At 34.6% G+C, this 22860-nt stretch overlaps 1 protein-coding gene across 1 annotated transcript in view; it reads left to right on the top strand.

The window, feature by feature from the left end:
• Positions 1-22860, top strand: part of IL1RAPL1 (interleukin 1 receptor accessory protein like 1) — a 774364-nt gene that overhangs the window by 77943 nt on the left and 673561 nt on the right. The window contains exon 2 of the mRNA XM_086740214.1: positions 7561-7666. Within this exon, the coding sequence (XP_086596340.1) occupies positions 7585-7666 (82 nt within the window). The 5' untranslated portion in view covers positions 7561-7584. The remainder of the gene's footprint in view (positions 1-7560; positions 7667-22860) is intronic.

The following is a 22860-nucleotide window of genomic DNA, read 5'->3' as shown; positions in this document are numbered from 1 at the left end:
TTGTTATCCTGCCACTATTGTATTTCAGGAGCTTATTTAGTTGCCTGCAAACACAGCCAGTTAGAATTATCCAATAAAATTACATTTGCAGTAGTAAAACTTTGTTTCATCAGTTTTGGCAGAGATGGAATTTCAGCTCAATACAAGAACAAGGCTACTGATCCCCAAAAAGCAAAGATAGGGAGTGGTCAAGGAACAAATGCAAGAGCAGATAATTAAGGTCAGACATCTCATGCCAAAACCATGACATAATAAGTTGAGTATTGGTTATGCACGCACATGGATTTGGATGAAAGGCTTTTTTTCCCTTTTGGAAGGATAGCATTTTGAAGCCAAATTTAAGATCTTCTTTGAATTTTTCCTCTTTGTCTAACTTTATGTACTTCAGAGTATGAAAAGGGAAAAGTGCTACGCTGGTAGTCTGTCGCCCTTTAGAAACTAAGTAATGGTACAACCATTTTCCAACTACCTTTCTTTAAACATAGCTGTTGAGCTAACTTTTTGAGTATTGTCTGGTACTTTGCTGCCAAGTTGCTATAATATTTTTGTTTTCCTTCCAGGAAAAGAAATAATGGTTTCACATTTTCCATTAACCCATTGACCTAATTAGCATCATGAGTACGCATTTCTTACTAGTATTCTACTATTCTTATATTTCTATCTAGTATTCTACTAGATATGTTGTTTCCGTCAAGTATTTTAGTCCAGTTTGGTTCCACGTGTTTTCTTGCAAAAACCTTTCCTCAGTTTCAGATTCTTATTTCTTTGTGATCATGAGTTGTGAACTATTTAAGAGGGAAGCATCTACTTGTACTAATAATACTAGATTGTTTTAAACCTAGACTGAATTATTTCTTTATCTCATGTAAAGGCTCCTAGGAATGAACAGAGACTCCTGTCCATCCATTGTTCCCTTACCCTGAAAGTAAATAACTCACTGCCACGCTATCTAAGGCTTTCCTCCCTTGTCCCTTTTGCACCAGCACTTCTGACTTACTGAGCCAGCCCTGGTGAATTATCTGGATCTGAGGAGGGTGCCCTGCTGACCTGGATCCCACAAGGTGCTATGAGACCATTGGAAAGCCACTCTCATCTCCCTTTTTATGTTTCTCCTGAAGTTGTACTTTCTGCTGTTAGCCACAGCAGTTCCCCAAAGTATATGTCAGACAGTTTTCAGCTATGTAACTATTTTAATCCATGGTTCAGAGGGATGAGACTTTCAATTGTTTCTTCAGTAGAGGATTCTCAAGAATATAACGTGTTACATTTCAGGTATCTGCAATCTGCTGCAATTTATTTGTCTCTTAATAGAAAAAGCACTATCCACAAATCTTATCCATTACCTATCACACAAAAAAGTCCCTTAATGAAATAATCAGGAACACATTAAGCAATGTAAACAGTGTGCAAAAATATGAATGTTTGCTAGTCTATCACATTTAGTGCAAATGCTATTGTGGACATTACTGTTTTAGACAAGACTAGGAAAATAAATATTGAGCCAGACATCAGAATTCTTCTAGTTCTGACATAAGGTTTCTTGCTTGTAGAATCATTTTATCTACTTTATATGTGTAAATGATACATACTTCTTAATGGAAACTCGGAAATGGCCGATTATATTTTTATATAGAGAGATACGTGGAATGATTTTAAATTTATCCAGTCAAATTGTCATGTGTACTGTACCTTCCATGATCAATGGAGTCTTAAGGAGATGAAAAAGTATCTTTAAAAGAAGACAGTAATGAGTGCCAGGATTAATGGGAAATGTGATTATGCAGTTGGTTGGAAGCCTTTCCAAAGGACTCTGCTGAGTTCCTATTCACAGCCTACTCTGCTGGGCAGGTGGCATATTGGCTTCTGGTTATTGCTGCTTAAAACACTCTCACCATTCCTTCACTCCTTACTACTTTTTAAATCATCTTCTTTTGGTTTTTTGTCACAACAGGAATGCTACTGGCACTTAGGAATGCTACTTAGCATGGAGGACCAGGATTGATTTGTAAAGGAAACCCAGTACCTTATTGCCCTCCTGGTGCTCGTGACTGGTTTCTCATGAGTTTTTTCAGAATTTGATTGCTGAATTTTTTTGTTTTCTAAAACTCTGGAAAGGACTATTTTAATGGACTTTTGTCTTTGACACAGGTGTATTTTCCTCTAGCTAACATTTTAAGTATTGTTAGGGTTCTTTTTCTGTTCCAGGACAGTAATGTAGCAGATCATGACCATGAATTGACACTTGTTTATGAAATCACATTGATTCTAATTTTACTTTTTCCTTGCAATTTAACAACATAAAGCTATTTTTTTCAAGATGTTTGAGTTGTGTTCTGGACTTACCAAAGATACTTACTAATACTACACTAATATTTTGTACTGTCCTTTACACTTTGTGAGATCTAATGGCATGCTGTTCAGGGATTTGTAAAGAACTGACACACAAAAAGACTGACATGTTTGTTTGTTTCTTAAGTATCCAGGTGATGTTTCTTTGCAATTTTTTTATTTGTTCGTAATTTACCAGGGATAGTTTTGTGTATTATTCCACAATACTAGCACCAAGAAAGAAACTTTCAGTGCTTACCCTAGTTGTTACTGGTCAAGACGGGAAACTGAAAACTATGAGATTTTTCTACTTTTTAAAGGCTTTTCTGCCACATGAAAATACACCTGCTTAAGTGAATAGTTAGTTTTGTTTTGTCTGGGTTTTTGTTGTCTGTTTTTTTAAAGCAGACTAATCTTGCTTTCATGATGTCACTTTCATGACATTGCCACAGAACAGTCATGAAGTATTTTGCAAGGTTCACAGGATCCTGCATTTTTTTAATTTTTTTTTTTTCTTTGAAGGGGATATGATGGAGGAAGAAAATGAAGTAGTTTTGAACATGTATAAAAGAACATTCTTCAAAGTTAGAAAGGCAGCACAGGAAGAAAAATGATTTTCAGATAATTAGTTAATGGAAGCTTGCTAGCATTTATAGGCTAACTGAGAATCAAGCTGTTAAAGTTATTTTAAGGGACTCAGCCAATGGAAAATTTTGTACTTCAATTAAGTTTAATTCAAGTTTTGGGAAAGGTCCAAAATGAACATAAATCAAATTAGGAAATTAGAACTTTCTTTCCCATTTTCTTGCCTTATTAGGAATTGCCTTACTATTGTTAATTTAATCTCTACTGAGCTGTTTTGGGAAGCATGTGTGTATGTGTATGCATTCTCATCACATTGAATATTTATGACAACTTAAGCAAAAAAGCATTCTAAGCATTTCCCCAAAAAACGTTAGTGTTGAGATACAGCTGTATCTCTATTTCTGTCTCAACTAGAAAATCAGATACTTGGTGACAGAGATACTAGAGGCTTTCTATGTCATTATTGTGTCAAGCTATGACACCTTCTACACAAAATAATTTTTAAAAAGTTAATAATAATATGCCTGTTTCAAATTCAGGTGGAATATATTTGTCCAGGAATACTCAACATGCTTTCATTGTTGTTGTTCATGCAAACAAACAATCCACTACAAGTTGTGAATACTGCTTAAAGATGAAAAATATTTCAGTTTTTGCTACCTTATAAAAAAAAGCAACCAAAAATCCCTGTTTCTAAAATATATTTTTAGTCTACTGTTCGTAAGTGTAGCAGTCCTTTTAGTCAAAGAGTATGTAAAACATACTAACATTGATGCAACTTAAAAAGCAGCAATTAAGTTTATAACTACCATACATTGTCTTAGCTTTCTGGTGGAGGTAACTGAAAATTGGGGGGGGGGGGGCGCGGGGTTAAAAAGGACTTCTGTAGATGTGTATGTAAGCTGTTTATCTGCCTATTGCTTAAAGAAACAGCAGACTTGTTCTACTTGTTAAAACAGAATTTCTTGATGCTGTTTAAAAAATTAAATTACAGCTAGGTGACTAGTAAAACATTCTCTTCTTTAAAAAATTCATTGCTGAATGAACGCTGTTTCTGATTCGTGAGATATCACACTCCAGTTAGTGTTAAGAATTTGACTTCTCAGTATTATGCCTTTTATTTTGTTTTTCAGTTTAAAACCTAACTGAATATGTTACAGCATCTAGGCCTCAGGCATACTCATTGCAACAGTGAAGGCATTTTCTGTGGACTAGTTGTGGGATCCACCTTGGGATGTTCCTTTTTTATTTTCTTCTGACTTGCTTATTTTGTTTTTACAACCAATTTCACTAGGGCAACATTTTCTAGAGTAGTCAGTTGCTGAGGTATTCCATGAGATATTAAGTACCTGTTCTGAATCAGTCATACAAATGATATGAGGCAGACTTTGAAACCTCCCAGACAACTTCCAAAGCCATAAGGCACCAGCTCCACTAAAGATCTTTAACTTCCCATTTTAAAAAAGATCCCAACTTAAAAAAGATCTTTAACTTCCCATTTTCTTCATTTGAGCTTTTGATTTTTAAAATGAAGAAAAGACCAGAAAAACTTCTCCTCTTGCAGGAAAGGAAGTGGAAACAGAAGAGAAGGGTTGGAAAACTCTTGGGAGAACCCATGTAAGATCTGATTTGTTGCTCATATTGGTTCAAGGGGGCAATGGCTGCTGAGAGCCACCCCTCCCTTTTTTTCCCCTCTAACAGTAAGCGCTTTCTGGTGTTTAAAAAACAGTAGCAGACTTTACTTTCTGGCGATTGACCACAAGCAATGTGCCATAAGCCAACAGCCAGTTTTAGAATCATAGAATCATAGAATCATAGAATGGTTAGGGTTGGAAGGGACCTTCAAAGGTCATCTAGTCCAACCCCCCTGCAAGGAGCAGGGACATCCACGACTAGATCAGGTTGCTCAGAGCCTCATCCAGCCTGGCCTTGAATGTTTCCAGGGATGGGGCCTCCACCACCTTTCTGGGCAACCTGTTCCAGTGTTCTATAACTTGCATTGTAAAAAATTTTTCCTAATTTCTAATCTAAATCTACCCCCCTCTATTTTAAAACCATTACCTCTCGTCCTATCACAACAGGCCCTACTAAACAGCCTTTCCCCATCTTTCTTGTAGGCCCCCTTGAGGTACTGGAAGACCGCTATCAGGTCTCCCCAGACCCTCCTCTTCTCCAGGCTGAAGCAAATCTCTGAGAATAAATGCACATGAGAATGGCTTCCACAGTGGCATCACATGTTTAAAATACAATCCTTGCTATACCATTGTGATAAATATGGTTCTTCTTGTTGACTTGACAACTTCAATGAATGATACATGCATGGACCAAAAGAAGGATTTAATTAACTAAACTTTCTTACTATTATTCTTTTTTTTACTGAGGCTTACTTTAATAACTTCAGGCTCTATAGCTACTGCATGGTTTCCTTAAAAAAATATTTATAAATATGTATGAATACATACATACATATTCACAAATGTAAGTGTATTTGCATTTCTTTCACAGTAATCAGCTATATCATCTTTTGATATATGGTCGAAAGAGATGGTTTTGGATCTGCTTTCACAGACAGAATCTATTTAGTGAATTTGTAATTGCATAGTAAGATCCTGTGGTTCTTTGGACAGTATTTATTAGGCTCACACAGAGCAAGGTGCTGACTCTCACTAATACCCTGGAGGCTGGAGATATCAGCTTCAGGATTTCCTGTGGCATCAGTTAGTGCAGTGACTGAGAAATGAGATTTTGTTTTCAGAAAGCTTGACTCAGGTCTGCAGTAAAAGGTGACATTACACTTTGTGATATCTGCTCACTGTGCCCCTGGAAAATTAATCTTCATTTCTAGCTTCTAAAATTCTAAGGATGTATATTATTTATAACTGCCAGTGGTCATGGTACTTAGTTAAATTTGAAACTTATCTAAAAATGTTATTGCACTGAATTTAACTCACAGAAATCCTGTATTTCATATTTTAATTTCTTTGTTGATAAGCAATTTATAGCCAAAATTTTATGAAGTTGCATGTGAATATAGGTAAATGATAGTCCTTCACCTGTGATGCTAAAATGCTAAAGTTTGTTCACAGCCAATGAATGATCAAACATATTAATGCTTGTGTGTTTGTCTGTCAGTATAAATATTGTTATAAAAAATAAGATATCACAAACTGTTGTCAAATTGTATTCTCTCACTCCTTCACCTTTAATAAAGTCCTAATAATGAATGCAATAGGTTTGTGCTTAGTTCTCAAATGTCATGAAATGTAAAGGTATAGGATGGATTCTATATGAACTTATCATTTTTCAAGTAATTCTTCCTATAATGTGCTCTTTTACACCCCCACTATTTCTTATTTCAAACCTGTTCTCTTCTTAGATGAAGATATTTAAGATACTGCTTTCAAAAAATGTCTTGGGCACTCAGTAACCCGACTGTCAATGAAAGTGCAAAAGATTCATGGTTTGTTTTGAAATCAAAGCTTGTACTCTGTGGTTCCTTTTGAGAATTTTTTCAGTTGCTATACAGTGCTGTGATTAACAGAGGTCGATATCAAAACCACATTGGTTTAGTCTGGGCCTTTATTTAGAATATTAAAGGACCACTGATCACAGCCCTTTTTTCCCTCCCATTAGGTAAGAATATTTTTGCATAGAATACTGCAATGAATATAGATAGCATGGATAGACTCCACTGTCTAGCTCGACTAGACAAAAGAAGATTTGGCCTCCCGTTCCCCTTTTAAGACATTGAAATGTGGGATGTTAGTTCTATCAACCATTCCAGAACAAAGCTGATAATCATCATGACTAGATGACACCTCCTTAGTTATGTGGCGAATTAACAGAATGTTTAGTCCCTGTTTTCACCAGCTGCTCATACCACTTAATCCCCAGAGGAAACGAGTAATAGAAACGCAAAACCTTGATTCACATCTTAAAGAGAAGGCTGGGCCACAGCCTGTGATCCACCTCTCTCCCATCCTACTAACATTAACTTCTGCTTTAGTCCAGCAAATATGCTAGTTTGAACTTCCTTATGGGATTTCAGCTCACCTAAGAGGAAGTTACAGGAGTCTCTGCTGGTTCCTCTGGTGCTCTCTTATGTTTCCCATTTTGCTGTTCCTAAGAAGATGACTGGATTTGTTTTTAATTAATTGTTCATTGCATTGTGAATCTTCTGCTCAATCTATGGAATTAATAAATGGAAGTAAAACTAATGAAGAAGGGCATTATTTTGGTTTGGTTTTTTTTCTGTTGTGGAGGAGAATAGATTATATTATAAAAAGAAATAACTAGATGTTATTTTGCAGGTTTAGTGAAAAGATCACACTTTTTTTTCATAGAATAAATTGATCAAAGTTGCTTCATTCAGGAGATCTGTTACAAAGTTTTAACAAGGACCCAATGAATTTTCAATGTCTAGACAAAATTGGAACTTAAGTGCCAGGGTTAAATGTAGTATATGCATATGTTTTAATGGTGATTTTAGTGATTTTTTTCAAGAACAATAGATCATTTTTGGTGCATTGAATTGCTCACAAACACTGTATTCAGCTTTTCCACAATGCCAATTTATGATTAATTACTTCAAGGTTGCTTCAGCACCAATGTGAAATCAGTGTTTCTTTCTTGTTTTTGGTACTTTAGGAAGCAGCCACAGAAAGACAGAAGATGAAAGCTCCTATTCCCAACTTGATTCTCTTGTACGCTACTCTAACTCAGAGCTTGAAGGTTGTGACCAAAAGGGGATCAGGTAAGTAAATCTTTATCTCTGTAGTTACGATGTGGATTGAAAAGAGCTTAATGTTTGCATATATATACTAAGATGTTGTTATGGTTGTTTGGAATGTGTTAAGAGGATTTCAAATCCTGCAGCAAAAAAAAAAAAGTTATTAGCTTCTATGTATTTTTAGACTATATTGTGTCACGGGAACTTGATGAAAAAAACAGAAAATGTTAAAATCATATATGTAATGTGAAATCAATGTAACAATTAATCTGCTGAAGGAAAGTTATTCCCAGAACTATTTTAACTTACTTAAAAGACTTTGTTACAGTCAGTGTTGGTAATGTGAGCTACTAGATTTATGTGTTCGATGAGCTACTAGATTTTTCTCTTTGACTATACTTTATGGTGAAGAATCTCTTGGATATGAAGATCATGCACGTTTAGTTTAGGGTACTGATTGTTGTAATACAACAAATAGATCAAGCATTATAAATTTAATAAGCATGAAAAGTGAAGAGCAAGATGTGTTTTTGAAGGGGCTACCTGATACAAGGTTCAAGAGAATAATTCAGCAAAGACAATGCAGGCAGTTTTTCAGAAACCAAACAGGGTGACTTGTTTACCAAACATATTTCATACTGTTACTATAGGTGAATTATCTTCATATGTAAACAAAGAGAACATCAATACTGAGACAGCTAGATGGTTTTGGCTTCATTTTTTTGTCTGTCACCCTGAAATTATAATTTTCCCCTCTTTCACTTTTCATTGGATAATGAAAAAAATTACAGGATACTACTGCGAATTGTCTTGCTCTGTGGCACTGAAGGACACTAAATCCTTAAGGGAAGTCTTAATCTCATGTTAATGGAATTAGTTAATTAGGTTTGTTGTTACTAGTCATTTTCCTTTTCGCATTGGAATGTTTTAGGTAGCTTTTGTTGTACTCTTACAGAAGTCTGACTCTGATTTATTTTTATATTTTTAAAATCTGTTTCCAGGTGGAGTTGGCTAGTAGTTGTTGTAAACTGTTGCTTAGGGAGGATACAGGTCTTTATACATTTTAGGCAACAGCTTAAATAATATCTGTACTTTCAGTGGATTGTATTTGTAACAACATTATAAAACTGTTTATGTCTCAAATATTTTAGTGACTGGAAATGTAGACAGAAGGAAGGTAAATAAGGAGTACCACTATAAAGTAAGATATCCCTCAACCAAGACTTGAGATTAAAAAATATTTGGGGTTATTTAAAGTCAGGAAAACTGGAATATATGGACTGTGTGCAGAGCAAAAGAGTTGTTGATGTCCTGATGATATCCTTTGAATATGTCTGGGTGAGGTTGTTCTTTTTGGCTAAGATTTAATACTTATAAGTTTAATACTTGTTTAATATTTGATTTAATGGTTGTTTAAGTTGAGGCTCCTTAATCAAAATTTAGTATAAACATTATTGATCATCTTAAAGTAACTATTACAATTACGTGCATTTTTAAGGAACCAAAATAATAGCCATCAGATACCTGTTGCTTGAATGTGACAATAATAAGAATTTGGGTTATCTTTGCATTTTGTTTCATCAGTTTTGTCTGTATCCTCTTCCTCTGATTAACCAATGCAAGGAAAAGTGGTAAATATACATTTTAATTTCTGTTTGGGAAAGTAATATAATTGCTGTCCAGCAAAAGAAAGGAATATACATTACTTTTTAAGATGTACAGAATGTGTTCTCATCTTGATGCTGTAATAAAAAGGAAAAACTAATGGAAATCTTTGGATTGCACCTTACTGTAACATGAGGTTCTGGATTTTCTTGCATGAGATCTGCTTATCCTCTGTATAGTTTCAATTAGCTGTATTGCCAAGAGGGCTGTTTGTCATATCCTATGTGCAAAGGAAAAATCTCTGATTTACTGAAATCTCAGATCTTGCTGCTTTTTGTCATGTTGTTTAGTGACTTTAGACTTAAAGAACTTCCACAGAAGTAGGTGGAATGTACTAATGTGTGATGCTGCTTGGTTGGTTTTTGTTGTTGCTGTTTTTTGCTTTGGTTTGGTTTGGTTTTTTCCTCCCTTGGGTGCTCAGGAGGCCTGTTTTGCAATCCTGAAGTGTTTCGACAGAGAAAACCTTATTTAATTTAACAGCTTTAGCAAAATAGGATTCACTTATTTGTACTGTGAAAATAGAAATGCTTTCCTAAAGTCAATGCAACTTATAGTTGGAAGAAGAAAAAAAAATTAGAAAATAGAACCTTAGTTCATGTGTTAACCAACCAGAGGCAGAGGATGACAAGGGCATGGTTTACGTGTCTTTAGTCAGTTCTACTTGTAAGTTCACTTTATCCTTGAAATATCAGCATTAAAGTGAAATGAATAGAAAAAATAATGTTGTTGGCATATTTTTATGCTTATGAGATGTTAAAATTATAAATATGGCATAGAACCCTCCACCTTTTAGAGATTTATTGCTTTCATATACTTCATTATCTGTTACAAATTAAAGGAATGTATTAAAAGTAAACTTATTGCATTAATATGCTAAATAGTTGTCCTAATTGTAAGTTATTCCTTCTAACTCATGTTTCTTGAGCTTATTTCTAAGTACCAAATCTGAAGACACAAATCTTGTGTTCTTTATATCTTTAACTTCAGTATTTCATGTTAAAAAGAGATCTATCTTTGGAAATATATATTTTCTATACTGACAGTTGGATTTTTCCTGCTGGAGTACTTCAGCTCTCTAATTTTATAAGTTTTTTTATCAGCTGTGCTAACAGATATTGATTAATAAAAGTATGAGTTTCTCCACTTGGTAGAAATACATTTCCAACCACTTTTCTGATCTGTCAAGGACATGAAAACTTACTTTCAGAAAGTCAGTGAGGAATCACAGCATGCCAAATAAGTGGAATAATTTTGTAGGCTCAAATTCTGGTTTTATTTCTAAAAATGGATAAAATTTTTGACTGTTTATTGGCTTTCAGGACTGAAGTTATATCAAATAATTAGCTATATATGTAAACAATTGTCTTTGTGCTGATTAAAAAAAACATTACAAGAGAAAGCTTAGATTGTGCTGTATTGGATTGCGTCTCTGGTCATGAGAGCTGTCATTATGCAAAGCACTTAAATGACATTACTTAAAGGCGGCAGTCCTTGAATCTTTCTACCACTATATGCTCTTCATCAGTTAAATATAATAATATAAAGAGGAAAATATTCATCAAATATTTATTACATTAGCAGGAAAACATGCTTTAAATTAGCTTGCTCACAGCTATGTGAAGTACCTGTTTAACATTTTATCTTGCATGTATGATTCTGTTTCTATCTGACAGAGGATACATCTTTTCTTTTTTTTTTCCAGAAAATATTTTAAATAATTTCTGTAATACAAAGAATGATTTCAAATGACTCTTTAACATAGAATTGATTTATTTTACATTTAGAGCATGTAATAACTGTTTTTGTTACATAAGAATGGCTGAATGAGCAGTTCCAGAAACAGTTCCATTAATAAATAAAAATTATACAAAAAACTTCTTCATAAATCCACATATGCAAAATCTAAATTAGATTTAAGCATACCTAAACTTTCCCTATCAATTATAGTTGAATGCACAACCTCTGCAAGTTATGATGCCTTCTTAAGCAAGAAAGGAAAGATCCTTTGCCTTAAGCTTTGCCATTCCAACAACTGACTTCAGAGTAGATGTAATGTTTGTTAACTGGGTGTTTTAAGTATTCATGAACTTCAGAGCCTGCAATAATAATTGCAAAGATGAACTTTCATTTAGCACGTAATGAATATCAGATGGGATCTGCTAAATGGGAAGCTGACTCTTGCACTACTTGTCATCTTTCTGAAATATGTCAATATCGCTTCATTAAACAATTCCTCTGTTTGATTGCCATGTCCTGCTTGGATACAAGGGAAGAATAAATACTTAAAGTTTACATATTTTGATTCATTCAGCACACATTTTTTACTGGAATTGTCTTAAACCTAAAAAGTGTAGGAAATAATGCCTTTTTTTTTAGCATGGTGCTGAACTTCAGATAAATTTACAATATGCCTAAAAAGTGCACAGATTTACTTTTTGTGCAGTCCACTAAGTATCTTTGGCTCAACACAGTCCTTGATAGTATTTTGAGAACTTTATGGTAATGCATTTCTAAATGTTTTCCTTTTAAGTGATTTTTTTTTCCTGAAATTATCCTATTTCATAGTTTGAACTAAATTGTAGATATTTTTTTTAGCCATGTATTTTTACCTTCTTAGAAACTTTTCTTAAAGTCTGTTTGTTTCAGTTTGAGTGGTATTTGATCACTTACTTGTAGTGAATAGAGGTTTTTTTATGAATTATTTAATATTCATCAAAGAGGAAGTAATTTAGGAAAAAGAGCCTCATGCTGATCTGTACAGATTTTTTTCACCTATAATACGCATGTTGAATAAAATACTTGAACACTGCTTTGCCATCTGGTGTTTTTTTCCAAGGATGCTGAATAGACAAAGGAAATACAGTTGGAGTTTTCTTTTTTGTTGTTAAAAACCAAATCTATTAAAATGAAGAATGAGGGGAAAAGTATGTAAAAAGATTTTATTACCTAAAGAATTATGACTTGATCAGTATAGTTAGACAGTACTAGCATAGTAGCATTTTATAGACTCATATAGACTAATAACAATCTGGTGTTGCCTTGTATCCAAAGAGGTGAGAGTTGTTAGTACTGTCTGTAGTTTTTCTACAGATTATTATGCATTATGAGTTAATTAACTAATATTCTATGTTCAGTTCTGCTATTGTGAATGAAAATTTTCTTTTCTGGATCAAATTTATTCTATGATGGAATAATTTAATTGGAAGGACAATCTTTAAAATTATGAGTTATTAAGATACATATAAGATTCTTTACATCATTATCATGACATTAAAGTTTATAGATGTATTTTGTCATGTAGCAGAAAATTACTTCTCTTTAATGTCTAGGATTTCTGTGCCTTAGCTATTATGAATGAATATGGGTGGTTCTAGTTGTACTTGTATAGAAGGTCAACATTATGAAAAATGGAAGTAAAGAGTTTTGACATTGCAATGTTAGTATTTCTGAGTTTTAGTTTGTTTTGTAGGAGCGAAATACTAATTTTAACCAGGTAAAAATAATTCAAGGGTTTTTTTGTTTGTTTTTCTGAAATTAGTGGAATTCTGACGAACAGACTGGAAATACATACTAAAAATCTCAAGTGGTTACTCTATTTGACAAATTCTGTACTCTTTTAAGAACTATAAGCAGACATTTTTCTGAATTATGGGCCTCTACAAATTTTTATGAATTATTTCTCATGTAAGAATATGTATATTTTAGAGAGTAATATCAGATGTATAAAGGATATCTCTGCACAAACAAGATAACTTTTCTTTTGGAAAAACATTTATTTTAACTGGAAAAGGAAGACACAATCTGTGCAATGTAGGTCTTAATAGCAACAAAGCCAAGATTTTACACTTCATAACAAATTTTCATAATGAGAACTCAACAATTTATTTAAAAAATAAAATTAAAAAAATTCAATTGAATGAAACTTCTTCATCTGTGCTATATGTAAGGGAGATATCTACAGAATTCAAGAAAGTCTGAGAAATCTTTTTAAGTGGCAGAATTTTTGAATTTTGTTTACTTGTTTGTACCTAATAATTGAATTGTCACTATTTTATAGAAAACAAGTTAATGTATTTATTTAGAATCCAGCTTACAAGCCAAAAATGCTTTGACAAATTACACACAATTAAGTGCTGAGGCTAAGCAGAGGTCTAGTACCCAGTATTTGAGTATTTGTAGTTCTTATTTATTTATTTTTTATAACCCTTCTAGGTGAGACTTGGTGTCCTAAGTGCGTAGTTCTACATAAATCATCCCGTTCTTCTTTGTGTCTTTCCTTCAGTGATGCCATTCTCTTTTTCATTCTGTCTGTGTTTTGGTTGCCTAAGTATTTTCATTCTGGATTCTTGTCAAAAGGTAATTAGTTGATTAATGTCATATTGCATCTGATGTGCACTGAATAGTAACCAAATGGTTCAAAAAATAAATGAATAGACAGATATCTGTTGTTCTTTTTCTTATACAATTTATAGGCAGAACACTTGTGTATACAGTACTCCAAGTACGCTTGGATCAAAGCATTTACAGCAATTAAAGGATATGCTTCTTGTAAGCCAGAGGAGTTTATGACAATTGATATTAATGACCACTAGCTGTTGTTTTCACTGTGTTAGAGAATGTTAGTTTTTCATTATTAATTGATGAGGCTTGTGGCTTGTTGGGTGGTTACACAGAACCCGAAATAATATTTATAATCTATCCATGTCTATCTGATGTACAAGATCAACTTCTATGAACAAGGATTTTTTTAGCTGGAGCAATTAAGGCTGCAGTTATTACCATGAAAACCTTTTTCTATTTCTCTGTTTAGTGACAAGCAGTAAAAGTATAATGAAAGTCAGTGCTAAGCAAAGATGTATGTACCTTTCTTATTGCACTGAGGGAACAGGAATATTTTTGCATCAAGACCTGATTAGGAAATAAAACTTATTTCAGGTGAGGACCGTTAAAAAAAACCCCTCATTTTGAATTGGCATATAAATATGCAGCCTTGTCTGTGGTTTTAGCTGTGGGACTGAATGGGGAAAACTCTGTGGAATATTTTTCTTTCTTGAGGGAGAAGAGAGAGAAAGATGTGGGGAAACCTTTACAGTTAAAAACACAATGGAGATAAACAGAAATCCCTGTTGTTCATTCTCAGGCAACTTTCTCATGTCCTGATATATTAGTTCATTCCAGATTGATTTTATTAACATTAATATTATTTTGCTTTTTATCCTAACAATAAAAGATGTTTTAGTTTACTTTTTGCGTACAATTTTTTTAAGCTAAGGATACTGTTCAGTATGTCAGATAAACATCAATAATGCGGATTGTTTACAATAGAGAGGGTGGGAGTTAGAGTAAAAGAAAGACAGACAGACAATTCTGTACCACTAGGGGATTTGGGCAATAAGGAACAATTGCATCACAAGCATAAATCCTTTGTGACACATTACTTATTTTGACGACACTATGAAAGCAGTAACTGTTACTTGTCCTGTGAGCATTTACGAACAGGATGGCTGGCATTTTAAAAATAGTTATATGACCTTTTGTTGCTGCTAGGATCTGTAGTGACACTTTTCAGAGTCCTGGGTGATGGTGAATAATACCATAGTGTGTGAGAAGACTGCATGGCAGCAAAGGGTCAATTTTTCTAGTGTGCAATACGTATTAAGAAATGGCTAATGATAGTAAAGGAGACAAAACAAAATCTAAAGCCAAAAGGCTGGTAATAGATATTCTTACATAGTTCAGTCATTGAGTTTTAGTAGCTGTTTACAATGACTCTTTGCTTCCACAGTGCCTCCTTTCCCTGGGGAGCGGTTAGCGGTTGTGTCACTGATTGGCATCTGTTGGCAAATGGCCTAGAAGATGTAGAAGAAAAAGTGACCTTTGAGCAGAAAGAGCCATTGCAGAAGATTTGTTTATTTGAATATTATACCCCCAATTTTATGTAGAATAATGACTGTAGAGAATAAGTGGACCAAAAAAAAAAAACCCTCAAGGACAAGTAATGACCATCTAATAGATTTGTCTTTTTTATTTAAGTGTACTCAGTTGTGAAATATTATTAAAATACAGAAATAAGAGCTGTTATAATGTTTTCTCAGTAGAATATGTTTTGTTGCTACATTTAAAGCAAATTAAAATTGATCAAAACTGTCCTAGATTCAAATACATTCTGACTTGTTCTTTCTGAAAGATGGAGAGAGAAATGTCTGTCAGTGCTGCATACACAGATATATGGGAAGCAACTTAGTATGAAAAGACAAGGTCGTCCTTTAGATTGCAGTATGGAAATCTTCAGCCATTCTTGCTCAGACTTGTTTTCATTGTTATGGTCTTTATTTCAAACACAAAATGCACTTTATCTGTCGTTACTTTAAGATTTATCTTTTAATCTGTTTTTCAGAATAGTTTTTTTTTGCAATTGTAAGGAGGATTATCATACTGCTATAATGACACAGTTATGTTAGTTGAAAGATGAGTGCTCCTGTAATTTTACTGCCTTGCTCTGAACACTTAACTCATTTCAGGAAACTGTCGAGTGTAGAGATGCAGAGCAGACAGTTGTGCTGAAACAATCTACAAATTCATTCAGAATAGCCCGCTTCCACAAATGACTCTCTCTCATGCTTGGCAAAAGGGAGCAATTTTAATTCTCTTTTAAATCAATATTAATTCCAATTAAAATAATTCCAATTGATAATTCCAATTTTAATTACAGAGTCGTTCAAGTTGGAAGGGGCCTCTTAAGATCATCTAGTACAATCCTCCTGGTTCAAGCAATGTCAGATACAGCAGATTGCTCAGGACTGTGTGCAGCTGAATTAAGTGACTTCAGGACTGTTCCTTAAACAATTTTTTAAAGGAATTTAGGCAAGCCTTTTAGAGGCTAAATGTACGTGCTGTAATCCCTGACCTTCCATTTTTCCAGATTAGAACTTCCCTAAACATCTCCCTTGTCATCGGTTGCCTCATCTCCCAGTGGAAATTGTGGCATAGTTAGGGTGGTAGCTCTGAATTGCTCTAGTGTGAAGTTGCAACATATCAAGGGAACACCTGGAGCTACTGTTACGTCAGGTTCTAAAATCTGACCTACCTGCAAGCAGTGTTAGTTAAAATTACTTGGTACTTGTTCAGGATGCTTAGTTTTTAAGATTTGTATTTTTCTAGGAAAATGAATAAAGGTCAGTAACAGAACATTCTAGTTAGGTAATAAACATTTTTTTTTTAAACAATTATTCAGCAGAATTGGAAGCTGGTGTAAGTTTACATATATGCATTAATTCGTTTTATAGTATAGTACTAACTGAAGTTTTAGCAAAATGTGACTACTAATGGATGAAGTAGGAAGCTTAAAACAGACAGAAGGTCTCAGAAGAAATTATGGCAAACCATGTTTGTTAGAAAATGCATTGTTATTGGGAAAAGTAGCTGTCATGTCAAGGAGAGGAGGAACAAATTGCTTCCGGTTATTAGGAATCACAGAATAGGATGGTTTTTATTCTTTAATTGTAATAATTTATATGTATGTATTTGAAATGTATTCCATAAAAAAACCACTTGCATATAATTAATATATAAAATTTGAGATAGGAAAACACCTATTTTTTTTTCTCAAATTTTCAAAGAAAACAAATCATGACAAACAGAGTTCAGACTGTTAATAAATTTTATTGATTCCCTTGAAATAGCCACCAACTATTACTGTTATCTGAACTTTTTTTTTTTACAGTCCCTAGTTAAATTATAAGAGGTCTGTGCAATGGCGTAAAAATAATGAGATGATTTAACAAAAAATAGTTTAAACAGGGTATCGTTTAACATCCTAGAAACTTATCAGTGTAAGAGTTTACTACAACAGTACATCAAAATGCAAGAGATAATTTCCTCCCTACATAAAAAGTTTAAATCAGCTGTATAAAGCAGAGGATAATTTTTAGGAGGGAATGTAGTAATTGAATTCCACTTTTACAGAGCCTAGAGAAGCTGTTAGCACTCTTGCACAATAAGATTCCACTAAAAAGCAGTTGTCCTGGCTATCATCTGAGTAGTATCATGCTCTCTGTTATTCAGGGCAAACTTAAGAGAATTGAAATTTCATTCATATTTAACTAGGTGGACTGCTTTATTCATCCATGACTTTATTTCACTTTGTCTCTGTTAAGTCATGCATGCGCAATAAACCTCTGTTTCAAAGTAGGTCATGCTATTCTCATACATGTACAAAGCCAGCATGTTCTGAATGTGTTTGGTATTGAAGACAATTACGTTAAAATGCTGCTGTTGATACCAAATTGAGAGTAGCTGCTGCACTTAGGATTCACGATAATTCATACCTGCAAATGCTATTGTTTTCAGTAGGGAGAATCAGTCATTCATTTCAAACTGTGTTTGAACAAGACCATTCAGCAGTGTTACTTTCTCACTATCCATATGTTGTGTGTTTGAAACATTTAAAATTTTCCTTTCTGGTAAGTCTAGCCATGAGATCCAAAGAAAATACTGAAGTCCTGTGCTAAGTCTCCAGAATTAATAACTTTGGGCAGAACAGAGGCTTGGTTTTTTGTTGGTTTCGTTGATTAGTTTTAGTTGTTCTCTACGACTCAGTCTTTCACTAAACGCTAGATGAGGAAGAAATGCATGTTTCATGGGACTTTAAGACTTTCTCCGATTTCCTTCCTTCAATATAGATACACAAGGTGAAAGATGTAATAAGGTATGGTAGTTGCCCATCACTGAACAGCAAATTGTTAGATGTTCCTGGGCTGAGAAAATCAAGAAAGGGCTTAAAAGCTGGTTTTCTGTGCCGAGATGTATTTATCAGCTTCAAGGGATTGCCAGTTGAGATCAACAGAGAGAAAGAGGCTTCTGTCTCCCACGCATAATTTCCTACATAGCTGTAGGCAGTGCAACAACCGTCCTCCTCAAAAACATTGCTGTTGAGGAGTTTATGTCCAAGTTCTGAATTCTGTCAAGCAGAACTTCAGTTTTATTTGAACTGAAAATCACAGGAATGTAGTTTTCTGATAGAGGCAGTTGCAACTATTAGTAATACATAGGAAGTTTTGGAAATGAGTTACTGTGACACATTGTGCCATGTAATTTTAGAAGTATGTGATTCTCTAATTGTTTGCCCACATCAAAGCTGCTTTGTTACACTCTGAAAATTTCACAGTTCCTTTCTTTTTCTACCTGCAATTATTAAAAATAATGTAACTTAATTTATGTTTTATTAGTTTGATTTCGTTAATATGTTCATTGAAAATAGCTCTTCATTTTCTCTCCCATTTGCCTGATGTTAATTTCTAGGCCAAATTTAGTATGAAGGCTTTAAATCTTGTCTCTCTTTTATGGGAAAGGTCAGGCATCGACTTCTATCACACTCTAGAGAGCAGAATAATGTGTTATGTGTGTTTTGTTCACAGTCCTTAGCTGCTGTGATGAATTCTGAATGATAAGTCACATGTGAGAGTGATTTCTGTTTACATTTACTTCAGTCAAAGCAAAAGTGAACTTCTTGCTTTTTTTTCTCCCTTCTTGAAGACCTGCTTTTTTCTTACTGATATTTATTTTATGTTTGTGGATTATTTTTGGCTTTGGATTTCTTTTTTATTATAGCTAGTTTTGGTGTAAGCAATACAATGCTGTCTATTTTGTTCATTTTGGGGGGAAATTGTATTACCCGCTGAACAAGTCTCTGTTTGACTTACAGGAGCATAATAAATTAATCTAAATATGAATTATTAAAGTTGCCTGTGTATATGAAAAATTAACAAATATAGAGTTGATAATTTCCATTTTAATGAGGTAAAAATGCAGAAAATACTTAATTTACTACAAATTATTTAATTTCAGCTCCTGTTAAATCTGAAGTTTTTAATTTTATAACTTTACTGAAACAGTGGCATGACAGGTTCTTGTGTAATGTTACATTTTTATTTTGTACATTCTGTTCTTAAGATGGTTAGTTCCACTTTAAGATGCATCTTCTCTTCAAAATGTATAGGAGAACAGTCATCTTATACATATTGATAAATTATGTATACTGTGTAGTTTTCAGTCTTGAATCTGAAGTAATGAGTAACAAACTCAAACTGTTTTCCAATATATGACTTAAAAAGATAGAATTATGCAGATTGATGGAAATTGGGGGGGGGGGGTGTTCCAGCATGGTTAAGGATGTTATCTGTTTCAGATGGGATAAATGGATATTTTTTTTTCATGGTAAGCACTGAAACCTTTGTAGATAAATCTCCTTGGCCGCAAATGACTTTTCAACAGCATTTTAATCTATAAGTTAAACTTTGTTTTAAAGGGAAAAAGAGCACGTTTTATGTCATCTGAATGGGATGTTCCAGCTTCTAATACCTTCTTCAGGACTCTGCTGAGTATCTACAGGATATCATGCTCAAGGATGGACCATTGAGACAGTGATCAGATTCTGTGGGATTTGCTTTGTTTGTTAGTTTTGCTTTCCTTCTGAGGTTGACATCCAAACATATTAGTGTGTCAAGTCAGAAGTGAATCACAAGTAATTAAACTGATCCAAATACAGCTAAACTCAGAGTCTTAAAGAAGGGTTGAATTGCTTCCACTGAAAAAAAGAGATAAAGCTATGGCCAGAGGTAGGAGAGAAGGTGATTTGAAAACAAAAAGACAAACCAAAATGAAAAAGCAAATTCTGAATTAATTTTGTTTTATGTAACATTCTGTTTTCATCAGTTCCCAAGAGAGTTACAAAGCTGTGTCTGAAAGATGCTTTAAAATAAAATACAAATGTGATCAACAAAGTGGTCCTAAAGCAGAGTGGTTCCCATTTAAAGCTGAGACTTTGAACTGGTTTTCAGAAGTATTCAGTTACTGACTTTCTCTCAGTCTTGTCTGAATACAGCTAGAATGCGATTATGAGATCTGAGATGAAGGGAGAGCTGATTTTTTAAAACAAAATCTGGATGAGCAACTTGAAACTCAGCTCGTACTGAATTACAAGTCCCACACAGAGCATCAGTGGCATGAGTCTGCTTCACATATGAGAAGAATCTATGTAATGAAGCAGCTACAACTTTAGAGAGCGAGAGACAAAGGTGTGGCATCAGTTGAAGAGATCTCCAAATATACTAATTTGGAATCTTCCAATCAATTGTGTATAACAACCAAGCCATCCTTATGTAAAGCCAGCTGTGTTAGTTTATGTCAGATGTTGTAAGATCCGAGAAACAATGTAACATACATATTGACTTCAGTATAGTTAAACATGGTCTCGTAGTTCAGCCCCAATCGGGACCAGGCTATGTAGTCTCTCTCTCACTCCCCCCACCTTCCGAGAGAACAGGGGGAGACGATATAAGAAAAACGGCTCGAGGTTTGAGATAAGGACAGGAAGAAAATCCTTAAAGTCACCGTTACGGGCAAAACAGACTCAACTTGGGGAAAACTATTCATTTATTACTAAAAAAAGCAGGAGAATGAGACAGAGAACAAGATGACTTCTCCCCACCCGTCCCTCTTCCCGGGCTTGACATTATCTCTACTACCTTCCCCCCACCCCCACGCCCCCCCCTCGAGCAGCACAGGGGGGGAAGAGGGAATGGGGTTTGCGGTCAGTTCATCACACGTTGTTTTACACCGCTGCTCCATAGTTGGGGGAAGAACTCTTCACATTCCTCCCCTGCTCCATTGTGGGGTCCCATCCATACACCACAGTCCTTCATGAAACTGCTCTAGTGTGGGTCATCTCTTCCATGGGGTGCAGTCTCTCCAGAACAGCTGTCCCAGCGGGCCCTCCATGGGCCACAGCCTCCTTCAGGCATCCACCTCCCCCAGTGTGGGGTCCTTCATGGGCTCCAGGTGGATCTCTGCACCTCTGCCCTTGCTCAGCTTCTTCACATCTTCTCTTCTCTTTTTTTTTTTTTTTTTTTTTTTTTCTGTTTTCCCCTTCTTAAATACGTTATCACAGAGGTGTTATCACGGAACATTCTGCTTCCAATTGGCTCGGCCTTGGCCAGCAGCGGGTCCGCCCTAGGCCTGGCCAAGTTCACTGAACAAAGAGGAGCAACTTCTAGCAGTCTCCTACAGAAGCTACTAGCTTAGGTCCCCCCTCACTAAACAAAACCAGAACACATGGCAAATATTCTCACACAAAATATTTTATAAGGTAAAAAGTTAACTTACCAAATTTGATACTTCCACAAGGAGTATGTATTTAAATAGAAGATCATAAATAAAAAAAATATCCAGTCACAGAATATAGAAATCTCAATCTTTAGTCTACCAAGATAATTTCTTAGATTTTAATTACATGCATATTAATATTCTTTACCTTTTCAAATGTACTCTTTTGTCCTTTCTGGGTACTTACTTGTTTCCACCCAACAGTAGCTCTATCCAAGAATCCAACTTTTTTTTGGCAAGTTTCCTTCTTCAATTTTGAGTTGTTTTTGAGCTTTTCAACTTGTCAGTCTGTGTGAACAGAAAGTACTTCCTCCAGTTGCTTTTCAAGATCACTGCTCTTGATAGTCAAGCTCCTCAAAAATCTTTAGAATAGGTTCGCAACAGATTTAAATCTTCTGAGTTTCAAGAAACTCGGTAGATTTCCAGTGAATTGTATGCCACTTTGTTCTCTTACTTCAGAAGAAGAAACAAAATGGCAACTTGTCAGTTATAGCCCTTAGGAATCATCCATATATTTTAAAATAGACCTAACTTTTATACATTTTCTCCCAATAAATGATTCCAGCCTTTATTAAGCACAAAAAGTGCAATAGTTGAACGGCATTATTTCATGAGATGCCCTAGAGGCATCAAAATTCGGACACATACCTGAGTCACAGCTCGTGTGTCATTCTTGCTGTGGGCAAGAAGAGTAGTAATTTGCTGCTGGCCTAATTTTACTAGCAGAAAGTTTCCTGTTTCTCCTCTACCATCTCTTCCTATCTGTGTAGCTTCAATTCTCTGGCCAGGAAATGCTCCATGATCCAAGTTTTCGACAGACTGAAAAAAGAATAAGGGAAGATGTTGTATTGCATTAATCTTGGGAAAGTGCCTTGTTCAGTAACAGCTGAGCCCTTCAATTTTCATCTCTTTCTAGTAGGAGCTCTATTGTGTTTTGACATTTATAAGCGCATATCAAAAAGTTACAAATAGTAAAGTGATGATGTTAAATTTAGTTTTGCCTACAGTTCAACTAGATTATGGATGAATGTGCAACTTCTACACTTTTCATGTGTTTTCTTAATGTTTTAAAATCAGTTTCTAATCTTTGGGGAGGGGCTGGATTTCCTTCAACGTTTGCAAAGCAACACATCCAGATTTAAAACAGTGGAGCCAGTGAGTCCAACTCACAATGTTAAAAACAAAATGTCTGTTTTGATGTTGAATGTCGGAAGTCCATATTTAAGTTCTGAAATTCTCTTTTTGACCATCAAAGAGGATTTTTCTATCTGTTTCTCTATGCATGGCTATATGCCTCAATTCATTTTACTGTGTTGTGCTGCACATCCTTCATATGCTGACTGAGAACCCTTTCTAAAGTAATACAACTTTTACTGTTCTGGGAGAGGTTC

This window comes from Chlamydotis macqueenii, chromosome 1, assembly GCF_036417535.1.
Source record: "Chlamydotis macqueenii isolate bChlMac1 chromosome 1, bChlMac1.mat, whole genome shotgun sequence".
In the NCBI taxonomy this organism is placed as follows: domain Eukaryota; kingdom Metazoa; phylum Chordata; class Aves; order Otidiformes; family Otididae; genus Chlamydotis; species Chlamydotis macqueenii.
Note: the sequence above shows the minus strand (reverse complement) of the source record. Positions and strands in the feature narration are given on the sequence as shown.